We start from the raw sequence: 27662 nt of genomic DNA on the forward strand, positions 1-27662 counted from the left end.
TATATAAAAAAACATCAGCAAATATTTTAATTTCATCGTAACTTCTTAAGACTCAAAACGTGAAAACGAATTATTACTGTGAAACTTTGGCTAAGAATCTGCATAAAATTATGCAGATCTGAAATATTCCAAACGCAGTGATTTGTTTTAAAATCACACTCTGCCCGCTTCAACCTCAAATTTTATTCATAAATATATTCTCTGGTGAACGCCTGTAGTACATTATGTTATATATAATCCTGAAATAATCTTGAAAATTTGTGTAAAAACAATCTCGTCAAGTCAATAGCGTTTATTCACATAATTACAAATGACCATATACAACATATTTTCCACTTAGCGGCGTCATTTTTGAAAATAGGCGTAAATTGAATGACAGCGATAGCTTTAGGTGCCAGATGATGCCTATTCAGTCATCTCTTGGTAGCATGCCAACTCTAATACTGTAATGGATTTGGAAGCCCTTGACTTTCGCGGTGCGAGTCGCCGTAAATATTCGCCGTAAGGTTTCTTCTAAATATTCAAGTCTTCAACTTATTTGAATCAAGGGGTTAGAAAATGCAGATGAGAATTTAACTCTGTTCAGTTTGGGATGAACTCAACATATATATATATCCCATTGCCCAACAAGCCCATCGGCCTGATTCGAATTGTTAAGCCTTCGTTCTCGATTAAAGTTGAAGACAAAACTTAGCGATTCGCTTACATTCACAGGCAGTCGTCCGATAAGTATTTTGTTCCGCATAGGCTTGCTATTCAACTTGTTGCATTCGAAATTTAATTTATTTTCCCTAAAAAATTTTCATCAACATGGCGGCATGGCTGATTCATGTATGTCCTGTCGAAAAATAATAATATAATAAAAAATATAAAACCACATCAACAACAAAAGATACTTGTTACTAAAGAGAAATTCCAGTCGTAATCTTAAGTTTAAGTACAACAAAGACTGATGTCATAACATATTTTTTGATAATGACTTCCATTCAACTAGATTGTTGTCAATGAAGATCCTTTGTGAGATTAACTTTTGCCTTCGGTTATCTGTTTTACTATTTTGTCTCGTGTCTATATGACTAATTTGTACTTCTGTTTTCAGCGAAATCAAAACACAAGAAACGAGGCTTGCCACCTGGAGATCCTATGAGTATTCCACAAAGGCCGAAAATTGTATCTGCTTCGTAAGTGTATTGCATAAGCCATTAGTTTAGTGTTATTCAAATAGTTCAGATTAAATGAATGGTAAAAGACAACATCAACCTGTCTTTGACGTACTTTATATCAAAATTAAGGTGTACACAGATGAAGGAGAGGAAAAATATTACTGACACGTATTACAGACTAATTGATTGAGGGCAAAATGTCCGTAAAATTGCTTTACTTGTATAGGATTTGTCTTCATCAAAACTATAAGCCTGTCCGCCTCCGTATTCACCAAATTAACTTTTCATATGCGGTACTCGATTTGATTTTGTCATTATAATTCATTATATCGGAAAAGTAATAGAGTCTCTTCGCTTCCCATTGATATCGTGTGGCACTCAAAATATACACAACGGACATCACCTATTTCATATTTGGCTATCATCAGTTTTCTTCAATCACTTTATAAAACGTGGGTCTGGGTTGGCTCATGCTTGAGCTCCAATAACATTCTATACTTGTTTACCTGTGCGCAGGTTCAGCCTAACGCCAACAGATTGCTAGACCGTTTCGCATATAACCCACGATTTATTACGACTAACTCTGCCAACCAAAGCCCTGATTATAAACATTGAACTAGTTAGATATTTTATATACGTATTTCTAATATGGCGTCAGTATTCCAAGTTCTAGAATAAATCATAGACATACCGGGTATACTATTCGTCAAATTTCAACAGATTTGATGTCGGAAATGAATACGATGAAGTATTAGAGGAACTTCGGACTGAAATTCAATCCTGTAAATCTGAAAACATTCAAATGAATACAATGATGCAAATGATGAAGCAGATGCAGGTTGGATTTTTAGTAAAATTGACTATAGTATCATTTTTAGCATAGAAATAACGAAAAGATATCTCGAACCACCCATGATGAAATTTGAGATATAGTATAGGTTACAATGTTTTTATGGCGACCGCTGAAATATTTGAAGGAACTGTGTCATATTATTACATCATGAGAAATTACCATATGAAAGTAGATTTTGAAACACACGTAGAGAAATTTGAGATGTTTTTTTCAACCCTGAAGCGCTTGGAAGACATTGGTTACAAGTGCAGTATATAAATTGTAATTGTTGCTTAATATTCTTGTATAAACAATATAAAGTATTCATTTTATACTTCCATCCGTATAGTATGAGTCACGCGTGTTTGACACGTTTGCCAATGGACGGTCATAAAGTTGGGTCAAAAGGTTGTGGTATTTATGTAGATAATTCTATTAACGTTAAGTCACGAAGGGACGGATGACAAAGTTGTTTGAAGTAAGTTGCACGTCATTATTCGGTTTCGTACGTAATTAATGCACCCTAATAATCTTCTTTTGATTTGTTTGTAGTCTTCCCTGGAGAGTCGAATTGCTGCCTTAGAATCATGCGAATGTATTCCCATGTGTGTCACAAGAAGCGGCGTCAAACGACGACATGGTGAAGTTTGGCAGCCAAATACATGCGGAAATTGTGAATGTAGGAATGGGGAGATATTATGTGAAAAAAGGGATGGATGCGAAACAGGTCATTGTTTACATTGTGGTAATTACCGTACCATACCTATGTTGTTATTTGTTACAACTGCTGATACACTGGTCAAAAATATATATATATGTATAAAACTGAACGCTTCAAATTTTTTTTTTTCACCACAGCAAAGTTCTAACTTAAATTCACTAATCTACTCAAGTTATTTGTTAAAAGACGTCGCACATTGCCATCAGTTATGGCGTTGACTGGAGAGTTGCTCGGTCGGACGTATTTCAAGCGCTAGCTCATCCATCTATCGTTGACTATGTTTATAAAACAAATAAAATTTTGTTTAGATAGACTCCGGAAAAACTCCCAAAACGAATGCCAATTACTGCCGCGTCTCAGGAGATAGCAAAGCGCTAGTGCTAAAAATTCTACCATCCTGAAATTCCAGGCCACGGTCAAAATTCATGTAAACTTAGGGGTTTATATTTTGATGCAATAAAATTTGAGACCGCAGTTTAGAAACTAAAATGTTGAGCCTCAATTATATTAGGAAGTGGAAATATATAGTCGAAATAAATAAATCACGATCTATAGGCAATGATCGGCAAAGTTATTTTCATATCACAATTATATAAATATCATCATATACGGATTATCGCGATATATTTTTCGCCGTAATGCGCGTAGGCAAATTTTAAATATAACTCACTAATGCAGTATTTTCAACCTTTTTATACTTGTGAAACCTCTGATATGCAAGTGACTCATCAAAGAACCCCCATTGAAAATTATTCATAAACACCCAAATTTGTATGAAAGTCAAATATTTTGGTGTTAATGTAAGAAATTTAATATCCCACCTGCTATCGTATCTCTCCCATAAACTTTTGAATCGTGGCTCAGTTTTGCATGAATGTACATATTCGCCCTACTCACGCGATTGTTTTATTCCTAATAAAGCAGAAAATACTGTTTCACACAGAAGGGTATTAAAAATTTAAACATAATTGACACAGTCCCTTCACATAGAAAATCTCATCGAACCCTACAGAACTCCCAAAACCTGTACGAGTGTTTTGCGGAATTCTGGTTAGAAAGCACTGCGCTAGTGTATACAACCAATTCGATTCGAATGCTGCAATAATATCGGCTCAGTGTCTATATGTTGTTAACGGTAAATGGATGTTAACTTGGCAAAATACAAACGTAATTGTGTCATATTACGATCACTACAAACGCCATTAACATGATTTATCTTAAATTTGATCTTTCCGCGTTTTACAATTTTGCTTTCGCATTTTTGACTTCTCTTGTTATTTGCGATTCACGCCACGCCAGCCAAAAATATAATTAGTTCACCCTTTTATAACGCGGAATAGCCCTTGTGCTTTCGAATTTCCTACGGAATATAGCAACATTTTGTATCAATAATTATATCAACGATTGTTCGGGATTATGCTCTTTGTTATATGGAAAACTTAGTCCATAAAAATCTACAAGGAACCACATAACGATTTCAATGTCTTTAACCTTTAACGTCACACGAGAAGACGCAATGATGACGTATTAGTAGCATATACCGACAATTATCGATTTCGATTTAACCTTTCTAAACATTCTTTGTTTAGAAACAAACGCTTGTTTGAGTAACCCGTGTGTTAACAACGGCGCATGTGAAGAAGTAGACGATTCCTATATATGCAGGTAAGCAAATTGCCTTTTGAATAAATTGACATTTAAAACATTCTGAGTATCTTCATTGAGAGCTTATGTCGTCCCTATGTTCAAAGCAACATTAGTTAAAAGAAAAGTATTCAAAGATGATAACTACCCTGCATATCGAGAAACATATATTGAAGCATTCAAGCAGTTTAATAATTTTGCTCCCAGTTTTACGATAAAATTTATCAGCATTATGCAATGAGGCTTATGTCCCAGGATTTGGCATTGAATATCTTATATAAGCCTGTGCGTGCCTTCAATCGCTTGAGGAATATTACTCAGTAGGAGAGGATGTTTTAATCCATTGGTCCCCAACCTTTTTTTCGAACGACCTAAATTTGTAAAAAAGGGAATTTGTGTAAAATCTCGCAAGCCAAAGACATGCTGAAATACTAGGCAGTATGTAATGCTTACGTCCTGGCCTATGGGGTCACAAAATTTACTGGCTAATATGAAACAACCACTTTTAGGTGAAATTATTTTTTCCCCAAAATAACCCAAAGTGAGAAAGCTGCGCTTGTATGTCATAAGCAAGTTTTTGAAATAGTGGCGTGGCTTTACTTGAGCAAAAAGCATCTGCCAAGTTTTTACGATGTGATACTTCCCACATATACAACTCCTATTAGACAGCACTTCATAACAAATATAAAATAATCAATAAAATTTACTAGAGATTAGGAGCAGTAACCTTTAGGTTTTTGTTGGAAAAACAAGCGACCCAATTTTGGTCGCGACCCATGTATATGTTGGATTTTAGTGGATCATTACTCAGTGTTATGCGCAAATCGCGCTCCCACTTTTGTACATTAGTGAGTAGTTTATAATGCGTACATGCATAATTATAATACTAATAACAAAGAACCAAAAAATATTAGCAATACAACGGCAAACACAAATAAAATTTTTTTCTTAAAACGACAAAATTCTTTCTTGAGGTTACCATACTGTGAAGCTTAACTTGTAAACGTTTTGTAAATTGCAAAGTTCATTAATGGATATTCTCAAAATTCCTCTTCCGATTCATAGACCTCAGAAAGAAGCCCCGAATAAACAATCCAGTTGTATTGTTATGTCATAAACGCCTAAAAAGCATTAGTGCCAGTCGCTGCAACCCGGTATATCGGACTCACTACAGTCGTTCACTTACGTTAAGTTGAACTAATGCCGGCTTGTTGCAAATTTTTCGGGATGATTTCATCACTGAATAGCAGTACGTTTTTTGCAATACTTGGGAGGTCATTGAAAACTCAAAATGATATATTTTATTATGCTTTGTGTTTGGCAAAGTTTCCAAAAAATGTTTTTTTTCATTAACATATGTATATATATATATATATGTTAAAAATTGTCTTCACTACTAAAATGCCTGGACGATGTCTGATTTCAAAATACAATTAGAAAAGACATGTCTGCACATCCAACAGTCTTAAGTAAAAAATTAAATATAGCATAAAGGTGGAGGAAAAAATGAGTATTATGATGTTGTTCTCTCGTTAAATAAAATTACTTGCTTAAGCTTTATATAGGATGTGCGACATTCATGTGTAATACCAGAGCGCAATCATGTGTGATAATGACTTTTACCCTTTAAGAAAAGACTCAGAATGAGGTTAAAAACCTTTTTTATAATCAGAGACCATATTTTGATTGCACTCCCACAAACCTGGAAATTCAGATAAACCATAAATTATTCACCGTAATACTTCTTAATCATGACAGACTCCCATTCTTATCCAAGAATGGCAGGATAATTTGGGATTAGGTGAAAATAAATGCTAGTACCAAATTCCAAACCACTATTAAATGTTATTCAGGGTGCTCATAAAGTCCTGTTACAATCAAATTTTTTGTTTCATTTAAATCGCTGTTTATTTGGGTTTTCAACTTTAGCACACCTTCATATGCCCACCATTAGTTACATGAATCATATCAAAAGTTTTTTGATTTAATTCAATTCTTATTACAATGTCACTGGGTCATATGGGTTTTTAATAGGCTAGATGCAGGACAAAATTCCTTAGGAATCCAGAGGACTGTTTTTATAGTATGAAATAATTTTCAGTTCTGTATATGTAGTACCAAGATTTTGAATTAAATTTATTGCAATATATTATCTAACTTTATATAGACATTGGGTTGTACAGTAAACACTGCCCTGGAAATTATTAAAATCGTGGAGCAACAGCAGCAAAAAAATCTCATTGGTAATGAAATCAGCAATCTACGATAATTTGAACAAACGTTTATCTGAGTTATAACACAAACTCACAGTGCATATGCTCTGTACATCACCAATGCCTTTAAGGAGCTAAACGCTTCACATAAAATGAAATAATGGCGCAGCAGTAATGATTAGTGTAAGTGAAAACATGAATCTCTTTAAAAATATGGAGCTATCATCCTGCTGGAGACACTTGAGGTGACCACTTCATAGCAAGCGATTAGCAAATCAAAAGATTAGTTTTAAGCTAACTACTAAAATACTTATCAGAAGTACATTATATGTGGAAGCATTTACAAGTTTGCACTCAAAGGTGCAGCTGAAAATGTACTGAATCTAAGTAGTATTTAAGTATTCAATCTAAGTATTTAAAAGCAAAAGTCTTGGTATTTGTCTCACAATCAATATTCATGATGTGAGCGGAATGGTTTTGTGGACAAATCTTTTTTAGGGTGCCATATTATAAATGTGGTTGATCATAAAATTTTGACAGTGGTGTATAACAGCCTACCTATGTACAATTTATGAGTTATGCACATAGTTATCCCGACTATCCTTGGTTATACAAATGTAAGGGATTCTCCTAACCAATTTTCCGAATATGTTTGAGATACATTTATTTAGTAATGTAATATGCAACTGAAATAAATGGATAGTATACGATTTTGTATCGTAATCAGCACAAATTTTGATGTCCAATTCAATATTTATTAATTTGAACTTGTAATTATGAGTCTGCAAAATTTAGCAACATAGTAGGGATTGGTATAAATCTTTATATATGATTTGAAAAAACCCAAATAGGGAAAAAAAATCAGCAGAGACAACTGAGTCGCACTAGATTTAAAAAAATGGTGTATTCGGGCAGCGAAACTTGAAAACACCAAGATTCATGATGTCATTCAGGATGCAAATGTTTTTCGTTGAACCTGATTTTTTAAACCATGATTCAATTTTCATCCTCGTATTTATTGACTGTATATTCCATGGAAATTGTAAACTTCTCTAAATTTAGATGCCGACGTGGATTCCGCGGAAAGCATTGTGAGTTTACTGATCAGTGTGCTCTTGGAATATGCGAAAATGGGGCAGATTGTGAACTACTTGAAACTGGAAGATATCGATGTCAATGCAAGAATGGCTTCTCTGGAATAAACTGTGAACAACCAGCCAAAAACCACTGCCAATCATATCCTTGTAGAAATAATGGAAGTTGCATCAACACTTCTGTAGTATGTAATTTTGATTTTCAATATTTATTTTTGTGCTATAGATAACCAAAAGCCATGCAAACAATTAGACATAAATAAAGAATTGTCACATCTCAAAAATTTTATATGGCTTATTGTGAAAATTTTCCTAATTATCTCTTTATTGAATCTCGAAATGTTTTTGTTGTATAAGTCAATGCAAAACAATAAAAAATGCTGTTAGTCAGACTAAACTCAAAAATCTCTGATATGTGATTATCGTGGTGATATTGTTGTATTATCAAGTCTACAAAGATTAGGACAAGTCTTAAATAACTATTTATCAACTAATAAAAAATCCAATGTACAGTATTCTAAGAAGACCTATATTTTCGATTAATTGAAGATTCACAATTTGACATTCATTGCACACTGATGCCGATACATGTGTCAAATTCTTGTTGTAATTTCAATGTATTGGTGTATGTATGTCTCTCAGTTGTTACTGTTTGTTTATTATCTTGCTTGATATACTTGATTAGTTGCATAACATATCCGTTTCAACATATAGGGTTACATCTGTAACTGCTTGGGTGGTTTCAAAGGTCGTCAATGTGAAGACTTTGATGCCTGCTTCTCAAATCCTTGTTTAAATAATGGATTGTGCACTACTTTATCAGAGAGGGGATATACATGTCGTTGTCGCTCCAAGTTTTATGGTATGTCAACATTACGTTTTTATTGTCCCTTGTTTCATACATTCTCATGTATGTCAAGTCAAGCCAAGTTTATTTTTTCAACCAGTAAAAAATCAATCGAACACAAATTAAGAGAAAATGATAATTAAACAGATTTACTGTGGAAGGGAAGTCGCGGGAAACCAAATCTGGTTATCGAGCATCGAGATTCTATTTGAAATTTTTGAGAAAATTTTGAAAATTTATATAGGCTTTTTTATTGGAGTGGTTTTATTTATTCTTCTTTTCCGTTCTCTGATTCTATATTTTGTTTTTGTATAAATATGTTTGTATTCACAAATTAAGGTGATAAAAATTGATATAATGCCTAAAATCATTAGCAACTTTAATGGCTACTTTTACTCCTGAAAAGTTGCTATTATCAGTTGAATAGTGACTTTAATTTATTACATGGTTTACATATTGAACTGCTGTAATTGCATTTGCTGTTTATGTCACAATTAAAGTTATGTTGAATGGGTTGTTCATAATTGTAGGAGACACTGGACAAATTAGGAAATCACAGAACTTTAAATTATTTTTTATATTTTAGGTACCAATTGCGAACTACGGAATAGTTGTTATTCATCTCCTTGCCTTAATGGTGGGCGGTGTTTGAGACGTTTGAGCTCCTACACTTGTGACTGCGTTGGACCTTATCATGGCACCCACTGCGAATTGAAAGATGTTTGTTATACCAATCCATGTTTAAATAGAGGTCGATGTTTGACAGATTCTAGAGACTCTTCAAGATTTACATGCGAATGCTTGGATGGATTCAAGGGTTGGCATTATAATATAATATGTATTGCTTGAATTTTCATTGAAATCATTTGTGACAATGTACCAAATATTTTGAAATTTCAAACTCCACAAAATTGGCCAGATGTCAATTAAAATTGAACATATTCTTGATGTTCACAGTATTTAAGATGTTCAAGTTTCTGGTCATTTCTAGTTTTCGCATAATAGTCAAATATCTGATATTAAGCCAGTGCGATCAATATATCAATATATAAGGAATAAATACCCAAAGTTTTATTATAATTTTCAATGGGTAAAATTATGTTTTCTAATAAATCTACTCAGGTACAAAGTGTGAGTTTGAAGATATTTGTTATTCATCTCCTTGTCTTAATGCGGGAAGATGTTTACCGAGTTCCGACTTCAGAAGCTATACATGTGATTGTGAAGAACCTTACCACGGTTCACATTGTGAGCTTCAGGATAGTTGCCATATCAATCCATGTTTAAATGAAGGTCGCTGTACAAAAGGATCTAGTAATGGCGTATCTTTCACATGTGAATGTCTGGATGGTTTCATTGGTATGGATTGTAATCCACTTTGCTTATTTGTGTATCACAAAAACTTAGCTGATGCTTTTATATCATGCTACCAAATGTGTGTCAACTAAAACAGTTTCATACACTCTTTTTTAGGTACAAAATGTGAGCTTAGAGATCTTTGTTATTCCTCTCCATGTCGTAACAAGGGAAGGTGTATTCCAAGCTCTGATTTTAGAAGATACTCCTGTGCCTGTGTGGAACCGTTTCATGGTTCTTATTGTGAGCTAACAGACAGCTGTCGCATTAATCCATGTTTAAATGGTGGACAATGTGTGAGGGACTCGTTAGACAGAACAGCATATGCCTGTGATTGTCCAGACGGTTTTAGTGGTGGAAGATGTGAGGATGAAGATGCTTGTTTTTCTGAACCTTGTCTAAATGGAGGACGTTGCACTAACATTGCTACTGGTGGGAATAAATTTACATGTGTTTGCATTGATTCGTATGTGGGGTTGACATGTGAACATAGAGATTCATGCTACTCTTCACCCTGTTTAAATGGGGGTTTATGTGAAAACAGACAGGACGGCTTCTTCTGCAGGTAAGATATTTTAAAAACTAATAAATATTTAAATGTGTGTTGTGGGGTATTGCAACATATTGCTTGATTTTGTATTTTGTGGAACAGACACTGTTTTTAGCAGTGATATGGGAGGGCATTTGTTAATTTAAATAGTAAAATTTCCTATTTATGATGAATTCCAAAGTTCTATCATGTTCAAAAATTATTATCGTACCAATGTCATCTGATAAGATAGGATCTAAACTTCTAAACAAGTCTTCAAACTATATTTTTAGATCAAGTACAAATACAAATATGTCAGCAGATTTTTCATGAATTTTGCCTAAAATAAAAAGGCATTTATCAATATGTGGAGATACAACTTACTCAAACTTATTATCTCAGGTCCTCAACTATCTTTGAGTTATTCATAGATATTATCGAAAATGAGGAAGTGCTAAAAAATGCCGTAAAAATTTGTTGTTTTAAGCAATTTACCTAATTATGGGGATACTGATCCATTATATTTATAATCACATAATATAAAGGCACGGATTTACAGACATGATTATGAAATGAGATAAACTATCTTTGATTTAGATGTCGGGCTACACATTATGGAGATCGATGTGAAACGACTGATTACTGCAGAGCTCGGGCTTGTCGTAATGGCGCTTCGTGCACGAACAAACCTTCAAAATATGGAGTAAAATCGGTTTTATATTTATTATTTTAAAATAGAATTATATATTCAGAGCGGTATAGTTGAAAAGACAGCTCCACCACATGGATGACAACAGCTTTTAGAGTTACAGTCTGGATAATTTTTAGAAATCAACTAGCAAATCGATTGATGTTGGAATTGACCTTGGAGTTGTAAATGTTGCATGACCAGTCAGTCTCCTTTTCAAATTCTAAAAAAATGTTTGCAATTATAATTTTTTAGAAACCTTACACTTGTGAATGCACAAATTTGTTCGTTGGTGAGTACTGTGAATATGAAGATTTGTGTAAAAGAAGTCCATGTCTCAATGGAGGAGTCTGTAGCATGGAAGGTAAATTTTTGACTGACAGCTGAAATATTCAAAAGGTTGAAAAAACTAAAATGGGCATGAAAATTATTATATTTTATATGATTCAAAATACATTAATCAAAAAACATTCAAGTTATTGCTGCTGAATGATTTGATAACAATTAAAATTTTATAGTTAGTGGGATGAAAATAATTTTGAATATTCTTTGAGTAATCAAGATTCAATCTCTTTTGCCAAGTTGCTACTCCATTGTTTATTAATGTATTGTTTGATTAGATCTAGAATCTAGATGATATCAGAATATACATACTCATGTCAAATATTTTTAAGGTTTAATGTAGTTCAATAAAATCGGTGTTGGGTAAACTAATTTTATACCTTTCAGACGGTAACTTTGTTTGCAAATGCCAAGATTCATATTTTGGTAGACGTTGTGAGCTAACAGATTATTGCTCACGAAACCCTTGCTTGAATGGTGGAAGGTGTGAAAATAGAGATTCAGGCAGTGGATTTCTTTGTACTTGTCCAACATCACACATAGGGAATCGTTGCCAGAAACCTCACCCATGCAGGTATACATTTGCTTTTGTGGATTTGATGGTTTAGTAACCAGTCTAAATGCTGCCTCACAAAGGGAATATTAGCAGTTAGCTAGTCATAAATGGCACTTTCTCATTTTTTGAGCAATTTAACCCGTAAACTGGCTAGGTCTATTTGTTTATTTTAGCTCCATCTTAGACCTGGTTTGTGAAATTTTTATAAAATTCGGCTTATACTAATTCGGCTCACTATGTTCAAGTGACTAATGATTCAGGAAAAAAGGAAAAAAATGGAACACTTAATATAAATGTAAAGATGTTGTTTAAATATTGATGTTTTTGTCAGTGAAAATAGTTTATAGTAGTTACTTGTTATTAATTTATATTTTAGGCCAAATCCGTGCTTGAACAATGGTCGATGTCAACTAGTTGGAGAAGGGAGTTATTCATGCGAATGCCCGCCTTCTCATAGAGGTCCAACTTGTAGACTCAACAATCATTGCCGAAGAAATCCTTGTAGAAATGGAGGAACATGTCTTAACGATGGAGACAGTTAGTCACCCTTTTTTTTTAAGTTTATATATAGTCATCATGCCCAACATTAATGAACAATTGGACAATTTGGACCCAATTTCATAAACACGACAAACAGTCTTCATCTAGTGTTCATGAATGTAGAAATTTCTATATCCAGTCATTCACAGAAAAATTTTATACATACCTTGAATGTACCTTAAAAAAGAACCTGTTTTCAGTTTAAGAAAAAGAACAAGATACAAGGGACAAATGTATACAGATTTTCGGAAATATTTTTTCAAAGCAAAGCTAAAAGAACTTATTCAAAATGAAACCAAACTCACTTGTTTGTAAATAAAAAAAAATGCTTTTCTTTTCCAATATTTTTGTAGCCTATACCTGTGATTGCCTTGATGGATATTCAGGATCTAATTGTGAGGAAGTTGATTTTTGTGGAAGTAATCCTTGCCAAAATGGAGGAGAGTGTGTTGAAGAACGTGGAACTTATAAATGCATGTAAAAAGAGCGATTTCTTTTGTAATCAACTCAAATTGGGAAAAATAACAGTTTGGTGTCAATAAAAATAAAATGGATATTACATAGTAATGTTTATATTCGATTAAATTGAAATGTTGGAATTGTTCACTGTAATTCTTCATTTGAGCATGTTCCTTTTTAATGTATAAATATTTGGAATAAATGGAATATTTTTCTTATAATGTTTACTATAACATGAAAGGCCTAATGTTATTGTAAAAAGTTACAAGGATTTATTTCAAGTAGATATCATTTTCTGAAGAACTCACCTCCAGTCTGTTATGATGCAATTATATAACATGTTATTTTCAGATGTTCCCCACCTTTTGTAGGTGGAAAATGCCAATATTCACATAATGTTTGTGCATATAAGAAGCAAGTTGGAAATTGTGAAGAAGATGACTCTCGGTGGTATTTCGACAAATACACACAAAAATGTCAAGAATTTAAGTATTCAGGTATTGTGGATTATAAAGGTGGTATTTCGTGGTACCTACAACATTAGTTTTATGATCATTTTCAGAGGCTCAACATGGGATTTGAGACAAATGTATCCAGATGGAAATACACTTCCTGGTACATGTCCAGGAAATAAATCACAAAGGTCAATTCTCAGTGTAATCATTCTGTTCTGAATAGCTGTAAACAGCCAAAGATTACTTGAACCACACTGCTGAAGAAAGGAGCCCAGTAATCAAACATGATTATCTGACACTGAATTCCAACCTGAGAACCCACAAAAGATTAATTGCAGATCGATGACAAGCATAATTTCTAATGCTTAGCAAGTTGCGCTAACCATAAACAGCTCTGTTTTCTGAATATAAATTCTTCAGTTTGCCAATATATTCAATTTCGACACAGATTGAATGTATAGTGGTATTATTTTAAATGTTTCAGGTTGTGGTGGAAATGGAAATAATTTCATTTCCAGGCAGGCTTGCAGACAAAAGTGTCTTGTCGGTGCCTGTTGTATGTTGCGACATTCAATGATTCATATCAATGGTCATGCAGATACTCCACCATCATTCAATTGTCAAACATTGACAATTGGACAATGCAAAAGAATGGATACACAACATAATGAACTTCAAGTAAATTGCTAATATAACATATGTGTATGCTGCAGATGTTAAATATTCTCATGTTAATGAACGGAGAAAATATTCTCACAACTTAAGCTTAAATAAACAAGATCATGTTTGCCAGTCGGCACATTACAGAATTATCAAGATAAACTATTATTTTGATTTAAAATATCAGTATTTGTTCAACAGGTACTGTCATTCAACCCTGGAGTTGGTTGTTCCGAGGTTTCATGTGGATCGCAGTCAACATGCTCGGTATATATATGTGGAAATAATGCTCTACTTCTTTATTTTAAAATAATTAGTTACATTGAGAGAGGTTAATTCGTTTTGTCTTATAAATGCATATTAGCAAATTATCTTATAGCTGGTGGTATAGATGAACTTATATAGAACCTTACCTGTTAAATGTTATTATTCAAGATATAGAATTACTGCTCTATCAACAAAGAATTTGCATGCTTCAACGTTGACTAGGCAGTTGGCTAATTGTAGATCAGGGGTCGGCAGACTGCGGCCCACGAGCTAATTTGTTGTGACCCTTGAACGACCTGACATATAATACATAAAATAAAAATTGATCCCAAATTTAATATTGTCTTTACACAGATTTATGTGCTGCTGTAACAAGTAGTGTCAGTTGTATGTAGCTAATTTTAATTTTTTAAATTTAAAAATGTTGGGAAAACGCTAGGAAGTTTGCGACGAGGGTCAAACATTCCAAAGGGCTTGGACGAAAAAATATTTTTCTTACTTGCGCATTCCAAAATGAGCTTGCTCGATATTCCCAGTCAGCTTCGCAGTTATTAAGGGATTCAATGTTAAACTCGTTACGAAACTTTATCTAAAACGAATTACACTTAGAATAAATTTCGTACTCCCTTGTAAGATTGTCATTTCCACGACGTACCGTGGGCAAGTTGCCAAAAATACATCATCCAACTTATTGATAATAAGTAAATAAAAAAGTGTTTTGTTGGATAATATATTAAAAAAAGCCACATACACATCTCATTGTGGCAGGCTTTCAACGCAGCAATAGAAGGTGCAAATGCTCCAAATATGAAGTTCAATGTAGCAATTGTTGAAGGTGGAAATATTGTGGCCTGCTTGTTACTGGAAATGTGTATATTTGGCCCGCAAGTATATAAAGTTTGCCAACCACTGTTGTAGAAGCACCCCTGATTACCCTGTATGAGTTCGAAGGTTCAAATACTATTGGGATAATTTTGCGCGAGATGGCTGCTAGACTTCGAACCGTCGTACAGTGCTTCATCTCAAACGAAGCGGTATACTATTCCCATACCTTCCATGAACTGATACTCGGATGACAGGCTGTGGTTCGCCATGTTATTGAGCTGTCTCATTTTAATACATCTGGGTAGAAAACAAGATAGTTTTTTATTTATCCTTATATTCATATTCAATGCCTTACATCATATCAATTTTTAACAGTTTGGTGGTAAAGAATACAACTTGAATTCGATAATTAATATTGGATGTGAGCATTCCTGTGCCTGCCGCAGGGACGGTAATATCAGATGTAGATGTGAAGAAAAATCACAAAGGAGGTAACTTTTGTATTCTTCACTACCAGTGTACTGAAAGTTGTGTTAAATGATATGACATTTTTTGTTTGTCCAATCTGGTATTTATTTATTTATCTTGTTAATCTTCAACTTGAAATTTAAGAATCTGTTCAATATAGTCTGATTTATCCAACTGTTATTTTGTTCCTCTAGAGAGATTCGCGAGTTGTCAACTGCAGAAAGAGAAACTTATCAAAATGCTATACGAACATTGAAGATGAAAGAAGTTGAGAATGACCAGACGGTCTGGGACTTGATGAGAGATGAATACATCAAAAAATTTCCAACTGCACAGGTATAAAAACAGTTGGTAGTTATAACAATTTAATTAATGCTATTGCTCATTCTGAACACTTTTGTTTTCAGTCGCCAAGATACTTTTTGCTGTGGAACAGAGCGTTTTTGAGAAAAATGGAGTTGTTGCTTCAAAGTATTGACTGTGATATTGCAATACCATATTATGATTTCACTCAAGATACAGGTATAAAATGTGGAAATTTAGGGGTACTTTTAAGGTATTTTATGAAGTTTTGAAACCTAAATTTCTCTTGGAAGTTGACACAAAGCTATATACCATTCCTCAACTTATTCTTCTTTTTTATGTGTTATATCGTGTGGATGAAAAGTGATGTTTTCATTAATAAAAAAAAAAAAAAAAAAAAAAAAAACTTATTCTTCTTTGTTATAAATATTCTAGAACTTTTTTCAGGCCAATTTTCAAATTCTTCGATTGTTCCCAATAGAAATGCAGTGAATGGTAGGATTGTCTTTGTGAACCAAGAATATGATATGCAATATCCCATTATTGATTTTAATGTTTATATATTTCAAGGAAAATTGAACGATGCAATTATCTGGCAACCCAACTTTTTTGGTGGAGATGGAAATTGTGTTCCAGATCATCCTTTCAGAGTGTCTAAAAATGGAGAAGCAAGTATGTTATTTTATAAAACTTATCCTGCTCGAGTATCCTAAATTATTTGAATTCTTAAAGCTTGTCAAACAATGGCCCTTGTCAGGAGAACACTCTTGTACCGTGCAGTAAAAGTCATCTCACTGGTCTATTTACCTAATTTAAAGTTTTAATCAATAAAGCATTGCTTTTCTTCATCTATTAATAAAAATGTAAATAATAAATAATTTAAAAAAAGCATTGTATTCGCCAAAACTGCTCTGTTAAATTCTCACTCATTTTTCTACTCTAATTACCTAGTTCAATGTTAAGTAGTTATGAATGTTTGAACCTACTTCGCCCACCCAGCTTGCTGTGTCAATTATATTTATATAGGATCTACAATATCATCCATCTGCAATGGAATTGCATGAATATTTGTGTCGCTTTGCTAAAAAGAATAAAAAACTTAGAATTTTTTGTTTCAAATATTAAAATAGTTTCTGATCATCATCACGCGTATGGAACATACTAGATATGTTGGTGTTGAGATGCCCCATACACCTGACATATCGAAAAGTGACATTTTGTTTGATTTTGCAGGTGCTTGGGAGCCATGCTTGTCTCGAAACTTCTCTTCTTCGGTTAATATACCTTGTATGTTAGATGTCGCAACAGTTCTTAATTCAAAAACCTACGAACAATTAAGTGGGAAGCTAATGAATCTTGTATCTTACATCAACGCATTCATAGGTATTGTCAAATTTTCTTCTGATTCTTCTTCGGGTAGTATTTAACACAATATTCAATCTGCAGTTATAATACAAATTTAGTTAAGGATAGATTTCTGGTATACTGGATTTAAATCTACACTACAATGCAGAAATTATTGATAGGTTTATCTATAATAAGGATGGCTTTAATGATTCTAAGAAAATTATACCTCACTTTTATTCAAGGCTATTTGACTAATTTAACTTTTTTTTTCACAAAGGGGGTGACATGGCAACATCAATGAAAGCTTATGATCCACTTTTTTATACTGTTCATGCTTTTGTTGATTATCTCTTTTTGACATGGCAAAAAATGCATCCGGGCAATGAAGAGCTTAAAGTATGTCAGAATATTTATATGTTGTGCTGCTTTTATTATGGATGGCCACTCATATGTTTCCTATCAACGAAAAGTTATTTATTATACAAATAGAGCTGAGCTGTACTGGAACTGGATGAATTTTTCTATCGTATTTGATTGGCATTGTGTATGATATCTATCTTGCAGTTAATGTTCAAGAACTGTTCTAGGAAATCCTGTTTTCTACACTGGCTGGACAATACGGCAAAAATAAAAACAAGCCTAGTTTTATTCCTTAATTTGAATATTAATACCGTATTTATATTCTGTTATTTACAGCATATTCAAGATATACAAAATGTTCCCCTTGGCATGCACATAGATGATTTATGGGATGGTGCTTGTGTTGAATATGGTGGTAAAAATCCAAATATTGCTTGCAATAGATCAGATGTATCAGAAGAGTCCTTTGGCTCTGATGGTTACAATTTACAAGGATATAACAGACAAGGATTCAACAGGTTCAGTGTTACATTTGACACTTCCCCGTGTTATATTTCATAATTTTCAAATTCAGTAATGTATTAAATTTGACCTTCAGAAAATGCATTAATAAAAAATGTTTGGCTATCAATCCAATTTTCAAATATAGCAACTATTTTGATACATCGTTAGAATTAAAGATTTATTATTTTATTTTAAAAGTTTTATGGCTACATAGCCAAACTAGCATTCATTGGTTAACTGTGATGCACTGATGTTTGGATTTCTGCCCATTAACAAATTACCCTTGCCTACTATGTTTCTATAACTAATATCCTAAACTCCCAAATTGATTAAATCCAGATATCATTAAGACACAGTGACCTGACAAACAATAAAAGATAACCAATCAAATATAATACAAAGCATGAATATACCAGTTTACTTACATTTGAATGAGGCTTTGTCAGAACAGATAATCCCAATGTTGGAAACTTAAGAAATAGATAATTCAAACCCAATGACTACCGCACAATTAACAAGCTTTGTAAAGCAGATCTAAACACAGAATAGAGTACTATACAGTTCACCATAACAAAAAGCAATCAAGTAATCAACTAATAATCATGATTTGAGTAAACCATATCTAAACACACCAAAGGTAATAGTACCAAGGTAGATAAGTTTATTGCTCAAACCAACTGGTATAAAATTCAGAATATAACTACCAAATTTTAAAGCAAAGAAACTTACTATAAAAACTATTCATGTTTATTCTGTCTTTTATACAAAAAGCTTAATCATATCAATCAAATTTTTGGATTGAAACCACTGTTTGGTATACCGGTAGTTCTCATATAACTAGAATGTGCTTATAGTCTTCCTGACTTTTTCCATCTTTTTTATACTCAATTGTTACTTGTAATATCAAACATATAAATCTCCCTTTATATGCTAATATTGTGTTGTCTTATTTTTTAGAGATGGTTTCAATAAAGATGGCTATAATGCCATTGGTCAAGACGTATATGGAAGATTAGATAAAAGAGGTTTATTCAAATATGATGGATATAATGCAGAAGGATATGCAAGGACCGGATATGATAGAAGAGGTTTTGATAAATTTGGTTTCAACAAGAAAGGAAGAAATAGATGCAACATAAATGCGGGAGGTTAGCTTTCAATTCATTTCTAGGATAAGGAAAGAATATAAGAATATATTCATAAGAATATTTCCCATTGAATATTTACCATTAGTGCTTGTTCATATTGTTCTAGCTTTTATATAATAAAAAATAATTAGCTCTCACCTGTTATTTATTATGTGTTTATATTTATTGTATGTTCATTGCTTAAAATTAAAAAAAAATAAAAATTTTACCTTCTCAATGCTCAGAGGAGTACAGCTGGTACAAAAGTTTTGTTTTAAGTTTATTGGGTTATTTCCTGTAACTAAGGTTTTGACCCACTTGGTTTTAACCGTTATGGCCTGGATGATCAAGGATATGACAGAAGAGGATTTGATGTTTATGGACGAAATAGATTTGGAAATGTTGATAATTCTGAGTTATATGACAGGGAAACTGGCTTCAACGATTGCTGTTTTGGAAGAGATGGTAAATTGAGGAACACTTCTGCATGAATTTTTGGTGTGCATTATAGGAATACTTAGGATTTCTATTTATCATTTTCCATTCTCAGGTCTAACTCCAACAGGTTTAGACAGATTTGGGTTTGATATTGAAGGTTATGATTCTGATATCTGCAATCATCACTTCAATGGGCCCTATTCTATTAGCATCAGGAATAAGGTAAGTTAATGTATACAAACATATCAGATATATACTACAGTTCGATAATTACTTATAAGCATGAGTATTTACTATGAAAAGTTTTGAGAACAGATTTATAGGAAGTATTATAAGACCAAATAACTACTGGTAATTGTTTTTAGTCAACAAGCATTAGTAATAAATGAACTGTTGGTATTACATCAAAATTGGAATCATTTGATTGATACAATTTGCTAGCATGATACATAACGATCACTCCTAATAAAAATTTCATAAAACCAGAATTCAAGAAGGAGTTTTTTTCATGCTTTCTTGATTTAAGTTAATCTTCTACTAATTTAAATGCAGCTTTGGGAAATGCTCTCACCACAAAAAACATCATTTCTAAGTACAATTGCTCGCACATGTGGATCACTTAAAGCATTGCCACGAAAACAAATTTCACTCAATTGGGCAAATAATCCAGCATATTCCTTGAGTTCAAGACAAAGTGGAAAACTCTCGCCTGGAAAATCTAACATTGAAAAAACAAATAAAGTATTCTCTGAAAGGTAAATCTTGAAGATTTAACAAAAAAATTGTTGTATGTGTGGTTCAATTCTAGCACTTACTTACTTTTGATGGATATGTATTTCAGTTATGCATAACTTTTTAACTGTTTCACCAATAGGTTTTGCTTTGACGTGGACATGCTTTTGACATGGTGTCCATGCCTCGAGAAGAACTATCCTGCTATATGCTCTACGAATCCATGTCTAAACACTCACTGTCCACTTCATCCAAATGCACGATGTGTTATTAATATGTGTGGAAGATCTTGTACTGCAGATTTTTATCAAGATGGCAGACGTGTGAACTGTGAAAGTAAGATTGTTTGTTACTATAAGTGGCAACATTTTATATCATACCATAGAAAAATTGAGATTTTCATTTCAACTTTTTGGGCTAAACTCAACTTTTAATTCCAATAAATGTACGGTAATCATTACCATTCATACCTAATTTTAATCGAGCAAAAAAAGAGTTGATGTGTTGGATTCTCTAACTGAAATTTCGATGACTTTTTGAAATATCTTGGCTCACATTCTTTTTGTACAATTGCAGATCTTTGTTCACCTAATCCATGCCAAAATGGAGGGACTTGTGAACCATCCAGATATTCTTCAGCATCTGAACGTTTCCAGTGTCATTGTCCAGATGAGTATGTTGGACAGCTGTGTGAAAAACCTGCTCCTGACACTTGCATGCTTTCAAAAGCAGTGGGAACTTGCCAGGTATATGTAGATTTGGGAAAGCAGAGTCCTGAAATACTATTTTTTTCATAGGAACAATGTAGAATTTTTGCACTATCAACTGAAAACAGTATGGTATAAGCAGATGACCATTTTAAATTAGATATTTGATATTATTTGCTTTATTACAGTCTTCTGTCAATAGATATTTCTACAATTTTAAAACTGCTGCATGTGAAGCATTCATCTATTCTGGTTGTGGAGGAAATTCGAACAATTTCCCAAGTAAAAGGGTAAGTTAGACAATTTTAATCTGTCGTCTAAAATAACTACTGTATGTGCCATTATAATTGAGTCTGGGCTAATTTGGTTAAACTGGCAAGGCAGTGTTATGAGTTATTCAACAAAAAGTATAGTGAGGTTAAAAATATTATCTTTAATAACTAACTATTTTATCTGTATGTATGTTCCAATTTTGTTTAATTTGCTGAAGGTTTTAATTATTAGAGTTGGTGGAGATGTTCATAGGATTGCATAAAATTCACTTTACATAATTTTTATTTCAGGCTTGTGACCTGCGATGTGCTCTAGGTGCATGTTGTTATCGACTGCCCCGTAATTCAACATTTAATATTGGATTTGATAGGGACGGTTTTGACAGATATGGATTTAATGCACTAGGATATAATAGGTATGTTTGTATTGTTCTAATATTTCATTTAGTTCTGTTTCAGTAAGAATCATATGCCATTTTGAAATAAATAAAAAACAGTATTGGTTTTTACTTCGTTAGGATTCTTTATGTATTATTTTGTGATAAGCTTGAATAAAAAGTTAACATGGTATGTTCTGGGTATGGTATGAGGCTGAGTTAGTAACAACAACTATGAGTAATACATCAATCCAATCCACCACCCCACACTACATAGGATAATTACGACCATCACTGCATATATAAAGTGATTGTTGTTGCTAACCCGTGATCACATATCATATATTTTCGAAATATTGATTTGAAAATATCTCTCAAAAGTGTAGCTCGGTCAAGATAAGCCACCCTGAAGTATACTTGTCAAAAGCTTTGTCAATGCAAAGTTTGTTCTGTAACACTTTATCGTTATAAATGCTTGTATGAGGAAGTCCAAATTTGGTAAATAAAAAGTGAACATGGTATGTTCTGGGTATGGTATGAGGCTTGAGTTAAAAAATGATTAAAAATATAAAGTTTACCAATTGTTTGCAGCAGATTAAAAGATAAATTAATTTTTCTCTTTATATTTTATTATGAAATCTCATTATTGCAATGTAGCACACCTTAACTAATACATCAATAAAGCTGACTTCTAATATTTCATGTTTATATATCAGGAGAGGCCAGCAGCAATCTTCACACGACTCATTGCCTACTGGAAATAGAATTTTTCCACCAAAAGGATTCGGACCAGATGGATATGATGTTTATGGTTATGATGTTGATGGGTTGGTAATTTCGTACTTGGGGAAATGTATTAAAATATCAGAATTTTTCATGGAAGCTTGTCCAGTGCTAAATCAATGATAAATGGATGTGTTTTGTCTTCTTGGTCTAGTTCTTTTCAGTATCTTATGCTGATTTTTCATCTCGGATATAATCCCAATCATTTTCGATTGAAGATATAAAAATGGTTTTTTTCTTACATTTTTAAGGCTAACTTGAACAATTATTGTAGATATAATCGACAAGGTTATAACAGAGCTGGATTTCACAGAGATACTGGATTCAATAGAACAGGTTTTAATCCAGATGGAGAGTTTGATCAATTAATGGAATTCGGCTATGACGGTTATAACAGGAGTGGGCTAGATAGAGCTGGTGATTATGTTAATGTTGCTAATTTTTTTAGTTTATATCCAGAAATTAATAGCAGCTATGAGGTTTTTGTTTTTTTATCACAGAATATTTTTTTTGCCTACATAGATGCTACCAATAATTTATTAAGTCGATTTGGTAATGCATCACTTTGGAGAATCCTCAATTTTGTATGCCTATCTTCAAATTTTTTCTTTTTTGTATGTGTGTTTTCTGTTATTTTAAATTATTTTTCAAAAAGGGAACTACTCCATCCATTTCTAAAATGTACATATATAACTCAACATATAGAAACTATATTTGAATTAAGGTTATACATGCAATGGGATTGATAAGGAAGGATTCAACCAGCTGGGTCTTTATTATGACTTCGAATATCGATGCCAATCTCTCTTGTTAGTGGAATGTGAAGCTTTAAAGGATCCTGATCAACTAGGGATACCTTTTGAAGTAAATTTGAATATCTTGTAGAATTAAAATAGATTTGGATAATATCTACTTTGATTGATTTGATTGAAGTTAAAGTTATTTTTCCTAATCAATTCTTTTTGTTACAATTTTCATTTTACACTTGCATAATAATGTATCATCAAAATATGGTTAAACACATATTTAGAATGAATTTATCAACTAAATAATTCAGATTTATTAGATATGAATGCAGAAAGTTTCTAAATATTTGTTATAGCTACAATATGTGGAAGTTGTCATCGTTATTTTGCATTAACCAGGTTATAAGTTTTGCACCTGGGAATACATGTGATGAAATTCAATGTGGCGAAGAGTGTGGTTGTACAATAGATGGTATGATTGACTTATTCACACAATCTTTATACAATTTGTTGTCAATTATTGTTGCTAGAGGTCTAGATAATTTTTTTAATAGATAAATTATCAACCGACTGACTTCATCTCTGATAAAACCTCCCTTTTCGACTACTGAGTCAAACCATCTTAGTTTAATGCTGTTGCCTGACCATGTTGATGTCTTGAGTTAGTAACAACAACTATGAGTAATACATCAATCCAGCCCACCACCCCACACTACATAGGCTAATTACGACCATCACTGTATGTATAAAGTGATTGTTGTTGCTAACCCATTATCACATATCATATATGTTTGAAATATTGATTCGGAAATATCTCTCAAAAGTGTAGCTCGGTCAAGATAAGCCACCCTGAAGTATACTTGTCAAAAGCTTTGTCAATGCAAAGTTTATTCTGTAACAGTTTATTGTTGTAAATGCTTGTCTGAGGAAGTCCAAATTTGGTCAGACAACATGGTATAAGAAGATTGGTGAAAATGTACTCTCAATATAGCCGATTCAATTTTCACTACAATATACTTGCCAGTCCACACATACAAATCCACCAATTCTAGGAATGAAGAAAAAACTCAACTTTTATTAATAATATATGCCAATGCCAGAGTAAAATTGCATTGTAATTTTATCTTTAGGTAAATTGCATCGCTTTGGAGAAACATTCCAGAAAGGTTGTGAATCATGCACTTGCACTCTTGGTGGTGTTGTTGAATGCACATGCCAACGCTTGGGAAGAAGAAGAGAAATTAGAGATTTAACTCAAGGCAAACTGATTTAGAAATGTTCTCCTATATAAGTTATTATCATTCCATAAAGTATTTTTTATTTTTATAAACAACATAGGGTTAATCTACAAACTAATATGAACTGCATTTACAGTACATTTCATCCAATATTTGACAAGGATATTCATGTTTTTTCAATCTCAAGTTGATGTTGTTAATGCAAATTAGGTTTCTTGTTTGATCGTTTTGTTCTGATTTTTATATATGTTTTGTATAATTTTATGTTATGTATTATCAAATTGCAACCAGTATGTGGCAAGAAATTTTGAAATTGAGCATTTAATGGGATTATCAATTTTTGGAATTTGAAATTTTAGATGAAAGAGAAGAATATGGTGCTGCAATTCGTTCCTTGTATAAATCTGGAAAATGGGAAGAATTTGCTACACAACATGCACAGCATATGCCAAAGTCAAATGGTGTTGCTTCATCGTTGCCATGGCATAGGTAAGTTAACTGTTTCTTTCAATATAATGTAATTTGATGTTGCCTTAAGTTAATGATTAAACAATGTAATCAATAATGATTTATAAAATTTATAAAAACTGAGCAAATTTAAGTACCTACTATATAAATTTTTCACCATTCATGATTAAGTTCACCATATAAAATGTTTGTTCGACATTTACGGTAATTCTATATACTGAAGCCTTTGCATTTTTATGTTTATTTTTTGACTCGAAGGCTTTGAGTTAAAGCTTCGTGTGGCTCATCGTGCTAGGCGTTAGAAATACGCTTGCCATCGCACCTCTGATTACTCTGCGTGGTTCACAGGTTCGAATCACACGTGGGGATGGTTATGTGCGAGAGGATTGCTGGACTCTTCGCCGTCGTAGGGTGGTTCACATAACCGCCGGTCGGTTACGGTTTCCTCCACCATCAAGTCGTCATATGGTTAAACCGTCTTATTGGTTTTCCTTTGCCCGGGATAAATATGTAAATCCTATCCTATCATATTCGGAACAGGTACTTTTTGCGAATGGTTGAACAAGAAATCCAGAAACAATCCAGTTGTGAAGTGTTTATTCCTTACTTTGACTGGACTATAGATGTTGGTAATCTGGAAAATTCACAAGTAAAATTATAAATTATTAAAATGATTTTGTACCATTAGATGATTTCACTTTTCATTTATATTGATTATATAACATTCATTATTTCTAATAAAAGTACATTAATATACTATATTAGACCTAACTTTAACCATTTTTTGAAAAATATATTAACATTTAATTTTTCGTAATTTTATTGAAAAAAGTTGGCATACAATGAAACACAGGATTATTGAATGGGAATATTTTATGCTTGTAGATTTTTGGCATCTATCAATCAAATTAGTCATGCCCTTATTTTATGAATATTTATTGTTTTCGTCCTAAATATCCTAAAAGCTAATTTTTTTTAATCATTCTAGTCTATACCAAGATGAACGGTGTATCAGGTAATTTGTTGGAGTGTGGATATTAACATATACTTATATTTTTTAAAGATTTGGCAAACATCATTTTTTGGTGGAAATGGAGAGGAAATATCAAATTGTGTACAGTAAGAAATTATCACTATTATTGTAATTTGATTATTAAAAATTTTCCTGACTTCAAAACTTTGTCTTCATTTTTAGCCATCATCCTTTCAACAGAGAAGTCAGATGGCATCCCTGTATTAAGAGACAATTTGACAAATCTGTCTCTCTTCCGAATGCAGTCAATTTTCATCTCTTGTTACATGAAGAAAATTATGACAAATTCAGGTATTTATTTTGTATACTTGACAACAAATTTACTCCAGCAGTGATTTTTTATATGACAGTATATCAGATAACATTGTATACTATTAAATACTAATGTATATTTGCATACAGAGGCCTAAGATGCTAAATTAGCATCATCAAAAATAGTCTGACATCAGAATATGCAAAAAATTGTTTGTTTATGCAATATGCTGTTTGTAAACAGTTTGCATGAAATATATTTATAGGTGTTACAAGGGTATTTGTGGGTATTTTTTTTGTAAGTATAGAAATATTTGTTATATTTCTTGATGTGCAGAGACTATTTTGAATATTTTCAGCTAATTTTAAGATTAATAATTAGCAGCTGTATTATAGTAGGTTGGTTTTTTATCAGCACCTTGGCAACTAATAATTGTAAGATGTTTATAAATATAATTCTATGTCTCCAAATTACTTTACCGATAGTTAAGCCAATAATGTAATAACAATATGAATAGCATGTATAACAGCCAGGGGTTCCCAAACTTTTCTTGTTTGCTGAGTACCACTCATGGATGCATACTACCTAATACAATACAAGTCAAATTCATCTTACCACATTTTTTCTGTGTTTAAATTAATTTATATCAAAACAAATACTTTGCAAATATTGCATTTTTCAAAAATATCTTGCATATCACATGTAAAGCTCCAACCTACCACAAGTGGGTGGTACATGTACCACAGATTGTGATTCGGGAATTCATGATGTAGAAAATATTGAGTCAGTCCATTGCTATGCTCAGTAGTTGTTTTTTCACCATGCATGTCATTTTGGTGTCCTGAACTATATTTCGAATCTGAGTTGCATAGAAGTGCTTTCAATTATTGCGGCTTGCAAGCTATTGGCTGATAAATAACTATATAATCAAAAGAATTACCTTTTTTTGACACTGTAATCCAATTTTCTATCTGAGATGTATATATTGCTGATACAGGTTTCAGTTAGAAATGATGTCAGCATTATTTCATGTGTGGGTTGGTGGTCATATGGCTTCACCATTTAGTCCTTATGATCCAATATATTTGTCACATTGGGCATTCATGGATTACATCTGGAACCGATGGCAAGAAAATAATCCAATGGGTAAGTTATGTTTGACTTTGATACTTTATTTACTATAGATGTAGATTGCGTGTAAAGGATTGAAGTTTTGATGCCTTGCATGAATAATATAATAAAGTTTTGTGCAAGGAACTATTTTTACTGTCTGTATATATAAAGATCATTTAACAATTCAAATCATTTTTATGTT

General features: G+C 32.7%; 1 protein-coding gene across 1 annotated transcript in view; it reads left to right on the top strand.

Annotated features, from left to right (window-relative positions):
• Positions 1–27662, top strand: part of LOC120330882 (uncharacterized) — a 59225-nt gene that overhangs the window by 3911 nt on the left and 27652 nt on the right. Inside the window, exons 5-46 of the mRNA XM_039397856.2 lie at positions 1100–1181; positions 1884–2001; positions 2548–2722; positions 4306–4381; positions 7636–7852; positions 8382–8529; positions 9101–9331; positions 9637–9873; positions 9988–10435; positions 10997–11102; positions 11343–11451; positions 11817–12003; positions 12362–12522; positions 12879–13002; positions 13336–13481; positions 13924–14117; positions 14301–14366; positions 15567–15682; positions 15854–15995; positions 16067–16181; positions 16533–16634; positions 17196–17345; positions 17587–17705; positions 18006–18187; positions 19131–19321; positions 19607–19765; positions 19851–19960; positions 20291–20493; positions 20613–20806; positions 21047–21216; positions 21366–21467; positions 21741–21865; positions 22543–22653; positions 22884–23026; positions 23334–23473; positions 23755–23827; positions 24486–24614; positions 24953–25082; positions 25602–25710; positions 26125–26180; positions 26257–26385; positions 27345–27493. Of these exons, the coding sequence (XP_039253790.2) occupies positions 1100–1181; positions 1884–2001; positions 2548–2722; positions 4306–4381; positions 7636–7852; positions 8382–8529; positions 9101–9331; positions 9637–9873; positions 9988–10435; positions 10997–11102; positions 11343–11451; positions 11817–12003; positions 12362–12522; positions 12879–13002; positions 13336–13481; positions 13924–14117; positions 14301–14366; positions 15567–15682; positions 15854–15995; positions 16067–16181; positions 16533–16634; positions 17196–17345; positions 17587–17705; positions 18006–18187; positions 19131–19321; positions 19607–19765; positions 19851–19960; positions 20291–20493; positions 20613–20806; positions 21047–21216; positions 21366–21467; positions 21741–21865; positions 22543–22653; positions 22884–23026; positions 23334–23473; positions 23755–23827; positions 24486–24614; positions 24953–25082; positions 25602–25710; positions 26125–26180; positions 26257–26385; positions 27345–27493 (6174 nt within the window). The remainder of the gene's footprint in view (positions 1–1099; positions 1182–1883; positions 2002–2547; positions 2723–4305; positions 4382–7635; positions 7853–8381; positions 8530–9100; positions 9332–9636; positions 9874–9987; positions 10436–10996; positions 11103–11342; positions 11452–11816; positions 12004–12361; positions 12523–12878; positions 13003–13335; positions 13482–13923; positions 14118–14300; positions 14367–15566; positions 15683–15853; positions 15996–16066; positions 16182–16532; positions 16635–17195; positions 17346–17586; positions 17706–18005; positions 18188–19130; positions 19322–19606; positions 19766–19850; positions 19961–20290; positions 20494–20612; positions 20807–21046; positions 21217–21365; positions 21468–21740; positions 21866–22542; positions 22654–22883; positions 23027–23333; positions 23474–23754; positions 23828–24485; positions 24615–24952; positions 25083–25601; positions 25711–26124; positions 26181–26256; positions 26386–27344; positions 27494–27662) is intronic.

The sequence above is a fragment of the Styela clava genome, chromosome 6 (genome assembly GCF_964204865.1).
Source record: "Styela clava chromosome 6, kaStyClav1.hap1.2, whole genome shotgun sequence".
In the NCBI taxonomy this organism is placed as follows: Eukaryota; Metazoa; Chordata; class Ascidiacea; order Stolidobranchia; family Styelidae; genus Styela; species Styela clava.